This window comes from Limulus polyphemus, unplaced genomic scaffold, assembly GCF_000517525.1.
Source record: "Limulus polyphemus unplaced genomic scaffold, Limulus_polyphemus-2.1.2 Scaffold2270, whole genome shotgun sequence".
In the NCBI taxonomy this organism is placed as follows: domain Eukaryota; kingdom Metazoa; phylum Arthropoda; class Merostomata; order Xiphosura; family Limulidae; genus Limulus; species Limulus polyphemus.
The window spans coordinates 95,131-100,696 of record NW_013667880.1 but is presented as its reverse complement, the minus strand read 5'-3'; the positions used below and the strand labels follow the sequence as shown (position 1 = coordinate 100,696).

Below are 5,566 nucleotides of genomic sequence, written 5' to 3'. Positions count from 1 at the left end.
GTGAAAGACTTGTAATATTCACTGAAAGACTGCCAACTTTTGTGAAGATATACCCAATATATTGAGAATTATAAGTTTTAATTTATAAAGACTTTAAAATGAGTACAAAAGGTCATGTGACTTGGTCAAAGTTACCAACCCCATGTCGAGAGTGTTAAGGTATTTAAACAGACAGTGAATATTCAAAGCTCATTTGGGGTCTTAATAGCAGAAGATGAAAAAAAGTTAAAAAATGAAGAATATATATGGCTAAAATGTGCTTTATTAATTATAAATTCATACCTTGACAGCTAACTAATTGCTTCAATAGAGGAAATTACACTTACTTCTTTTTATTTTTCCTTTTTTCAGCTTTGTCACTTTCCTTTGGCTCTTCTCTAGCAAAACAAAAAGTTGAGAACTTTACATCTACAAACTACACTATAGGAATAAAATAGTAAAACAGCTGGTAAAATAAGTAACATGTATGTATAACATTTTTTACAAACTTTACCAAGTACTTCCTCTTGGGTTCTTTTTAATAATACATTAATGTTTCAACTTTTTATCTAATCGGACTTCAAGGTTTTCTAAAGAAATAAAGAAACACAGTTGTCATAAAGGACAAGTAATACTGAAAAACCTGATCCCCCTCAAAAGAAAGAAGAACCAGCCCCCAGAATAAATGAAACAAAAAGCTGTTTACTGAAGCATAATGTATATTATTAAAGTAACATAAAACTGGATAAACCTCATAAGTTTCCAATGGTACTGCAAGGAATAAAATGGCTTCTAAACACAATTACCAAATGTAACACAATGAATCTAGTAGAAAGAACATAAATTCCAAAACTACAGACATGATTTTTCAAGATTATATTTAGAAGTTAACATTTTTCCTTACCTGAAAATGTATTTCTGGTAGGTACTCGCCTCTTCACACACAATAGCTAGATTCTTTCATGCATCTGCCTATGACATTTGCATACCACTAGCATTGAACTACCTCTCACCCATGCTTAACATAAACTGTGCTAATGCATGATGACATCATCATGTGATGATAGCCCTCCACCAATAGGAATGCATAGTAGTTCTCCCCCTAACTACTTGCATTCAAAATAACTTCATTCTTAGATGAGAAAAGAAGTCCATCAGAAGTAGGGAGAACAGGTGAGACGATGTGTAGAGTATCTATTGGAAATAAATTCTCAGGTAAGGAAAATGTTAACTTCCAAGATGATACCTTCACACACAGAGTAGCTAGAATCCCACAATGAAATGGTAGAGTGACAGGTACAAACATTACATCTATATCAGCTTGCTTCAAAAAGCAGACAAAGGTAAAGATCATGGATTGTGAAACCTGATGACACCCCCCATGGATGAATGCATCTTGTCTCAACCAGATTATACTCGTTGCCTGAAAATAAAAAGAAGGCAAAAAAGCCCCAAGTGTCATAAGGATGGGCAGAATTTTAGCATGACCACACAAACAGCTGAACATAAGTGGTCAGCGAGCCAAGAAATGTATTGTGGACAGACAGAGACGAAAGCAACAAACCCAGCTGGCTACAGGAGGGCACATTATCTGTTTGAAGAATGACCCTCACTATGCAGACAGTGCCACCACTGCTCTACTCCCACATCGTTCTGTACACAATCAGTGAGGAATTCTCCAAGGTCCACCACCCCTGCAGCTAGGAATTGGTAAGAGACAAAACTCTCCCATGCTCCACTTGAAGAAGGGAGAAGTATTTCCATGGGGAGACTCAGAGATGTGCCCGGATACCCATCAGATGGTCGCTGGAGTGGTCTTTTGCTGGAGACAGAACAATGGGTAACCACAAAACTCTATTTCTAAAAGCCAGCAAGCACAAGCCAAAAAAAGTGGGCAAAAACACCTCTCTGGTTCACCTTTTTCCATGATAGTTCATGGAATAGGTACATTCTAGTTCGGTCAATAAATTGAATATATATATATATATATATATATAACTAAAAAAAAAGATTACAAAAAACAAAGAATAGTGTGAAGTTAACACAGCATATCCATACCTTTGTTGAAAGATAATTAATTGTAATATTATGTAGAAAATAAAAGAAAATAGAAACAACGCAGCTACAAAACAAACACCTGGGCACACACCATAAGGTGGGTAGTTATGTAATGTGCACTGGTTTTTGAGGTACTAGCGGAAGTAAGACACTAATTGCGTTAGGGTACAACGTCTATCCAGTTTAACCTCAGTTGACAGTTAACCAGGTGATGACCAGGTCCACCCGGAAAAGCACATCCAAAAGATGTAGAAGATATGCAAGAGAACAAAAAAGGTGACAAATCAAATGCAAAGAACATGGAAATAGTCAGTGAGCATCCACTTCTCAAGATGAACATGTCAATAGATAGTGTGATAGTTGCTGACAAGAAGAGTGATGAACAAGAATTCTGGTAGAGGGAAAACAAGAAAAAAAAGGGGAAGGCCTAGAATTCAGAATGAAAAGATGGGATAGAGACTGACCTAGATGGATTGAAAAGGCAAGGTCAAGAAAGGGGAAAAAACCTGGAAAGATAGCAAGGACAGAAGTCATAATATCTGACTAAGTAAACAGAGGGCACCACTGAAGACATTTGGGTAATGAAAGGGAGTCGGATGAATGAGTACACAAGAAGATGGAAGGGATACACTAAAGATGAACGTAACCCAACCCAACAAGTCCCAAAAGCAGGGAGAGAAACAGCAGAAGAAGTGGAAGAAGCCAAACAGAGAAGTGAACAAATGTCTACAGAAGCCATCAGAAACATTAAGAAGTGCCTCAGATAAAAGGAGGAGGTAGGAAATGGGATACAGAAGGAGAGAGAAAGACAAAAAAATTTGAAATAGGGAAATTAGAAAGATAAATAAAAGGAAAAAGACTTGATCCTCAAGCTATCCCAAAGAATTGGGAAAAGGAAAGAAAGAAAGAAAGCCTACAAATCAGGATAAATGTGAGGGGGGCAAGGCATTCAGACACAAGAAAGTTGCTAGTACATAAAGGAAACAGTATAAAATATAATAACTAGCATGAAGATTCAAATGTGAAATTAGGTGGAAGATGCCTCAAGACTAGTGGCATGGAAATATCTTTGGCAGATGCACACAGAGGAAGATAACTAATCTGTGTGTCAAGGTGAGTTATCATCTTCAAATACTATATTATGTTTATACTTATATAATATACAATATTTATAAGCTAAAAACAGTGTATTCTGTCATTTTGTTGCTTTGTTTCTTTGCTTTACAAGTTAAACACTACATTCTATCAATACATTGTGGTACTTTGTTACCTAAACACTATTCTGTCACTGAGTTGTTTTTCTTTACAAGCTAAACATTGTATTATGGTACTTTATAAGTTAAACTATATTCTATCTCTGTGTTATGTAGCTTTATAAGTTAAATGCTCTTCTATCAATGTGTTGAGTAGCTCTATGAGTTAAACACTATATCCTATCCATATTTTGTAGTACTTTGTAAGTTAAATACTTTCTTTTGTTGTGACACTATAAGGTACAACATTTTGTGATAATCACATTCTTTTATCACTGTGTTGTATCACTTTATACACTAAAGACTATTCTATTACTGCACTGATTCTTTATGAGCTAAACACTGTATTCTATCATTGTACTGCATTTGAGATACATTGGAAATAATGAATATCATTTGTTAGTAGATTCAATCACTTGACAAGTACAGATTTTGTCCAATACTATATTGTAACATACCTAACAAACTTGTAATACAAACTAACATTGTAATTTACAATATAGTATTGGACAAAATCTGTACTTGTCAAGTGTAATACAAACTAACATTGTAATCAGTTAGTTAGGTATGTTACAATATAGTATTGGACAAAATCTGTACTTGTCAAGGTATTGGACAAAATCTGTACTTGTCAAGTGTAGTACAAACTAACATTGTAATCAGTTAGTTAGGTATGTACATTGTAACATACCTAACTGACTGATTACAATGTTAGTTTGTATTTCACTTTAAAAGTACAGGTTTTGTTCAATACTATCTTGTAATATATCTTCCAAACTGATATTTTACAATATTATCTTCTATTATACTTCACAAGTACAAATGCTGAATGATACTACATTGTATTACACTTGACAATTAGGTATTTAAAACAAGCGTAGCTACCTGTAGACTTCTGGTTCAGCCGTGGGAGGTGCAGATGGTGGTGGAACTCTAGGTGTCATCAACAATTTCCTGAAGTCATCATTTGTCATGGGATGGCTGCTAGTTCATACAAAAATAGAAAGTTTATAATTTGTATTGCTTAGTATATGTATCTATGACTTCATCTATACCTTCTAAAGTTATCTAGTTTCTAACTGAAGAAAGCGACACAGCCAAAAGTTCCTATATCTTAACCTATATTAAAATACTCAATGATAAATATTTTTACGTCTCTGGTCGTTTGTTAATTTCCAGTATAAATTCTTCTCGAGGAACTTTAGCGATACAACTCCTTTCTTAAATAAAACTAGTTAATTCTTTCTCAATACAACTTTGCAATACATAGAATTTCCATGGTCACTTTAACTTAAACACATGCTATAATTCACAACGATTCATGCACTTTACTCACGGTCACTATTGCTCACTTGACTCAATTATCTGTCTCTATATCTGTCTATATGCCATTATTTATGCCGTCACTTTTTATCTTCGCTTTATTTCCCGAGCTAATATACTAAAATAGAGGGCGCCTAGAAAAGAATAGAGTTGCCAGGAAAAGTCATGATCCTTCTAGAAACTCATGAAGAGTTACCAGCATCACGTGACTTCCACTGTCGTAACATTATCCCTTCCTTAGTATTGTTCGTCCCAAACAATAGCCACTTACATTAAACCAATAGATAATTAACAATAACTTAATTAAATGTAGAGAATTCACAAACACAAAAATGGAAATTAAACAAAGTCTCTTAATTTTACAGGACATTTCTTCTTTCGTACTGGTCTCCGTCTCGTTGGCTTCTGCTTCACGTGGGATTCATCTGCTCCATCAAGAAATGTCCCATTATCGGTAACAGTCACATCAGTGGTAGTAACTTCATTAAGGGCTTCACTGTTTCCCTTCTCACAACCCAGTAGAGTTTCTTCTTCGATAGTGGCTTTTTCAGATGACACGTCTTCAGCAGTGTCATTTGTTCTGTTGTTCATTTAGTTCCAACTGAAATGTCCTGGACCGTGATAACGCCAAAGCCTGTTGGCATGTACCACCTTTGGATTACCTCGCCGACCACATTTTATTCGGAAAGTCACGTCTGAAATACGATCCACTATGTCATATGGGCCTTCCCATGGAGAAGACAACTTAGCAGACTTCCATTTGGTCTTCCTAGGATTATACAACCACACCTTGTCTCCTGTTACAAAGCTGACTTCAGTAGATCTCTTATCATAACATAGCTTCATCGAATCAGCAGACGTTTTCAAGTCTGAACACACTTGATGGTGAATATCATCCATCCTTTCCGATAACACTTTCACAAACTCTGACACATTTTCAGGCAACTCCTCAT

The 5,566-nt window shown here is 35.4% G+C and overlaps 1 protein-coding gene across 5 annotated transcripts in view; it reads right to left on the bottom strand.

Moving 5' to 3' along the window:
* LOC106466472 (protein Red-like) overlaps positions 1–5,566 on the bottom strand; it is a 68,495-nt gene that overhangs the window by 55,502 nt on the left and 7,427 nt on the right. For 4 of the 5 annotated variants that reach the window (XR_002612215.1, XM_022394488.1, XM_022394487.1 and 1 more), the window contains exons 3-4: positions 4,176–4,274; positions 327–377 (exon numbers count right to left, since the gene is read on the bottom strand). Coding sequence is in view for 4 of the 5 variants with exons in the window: in XM_022394488.1 (XP_022250196.1) it covers positions 327–377; positions 4,176–4,274 (150 nt within the window). In the remaining variant the exon portion in view is untranslated. The remainder of the gene's footprint in view (positions 1–326; positions 378–4,175; positions 4,275–5,566) is intronic. The other variant, XM_022394489.1, reaches the window with a different exon arrangement.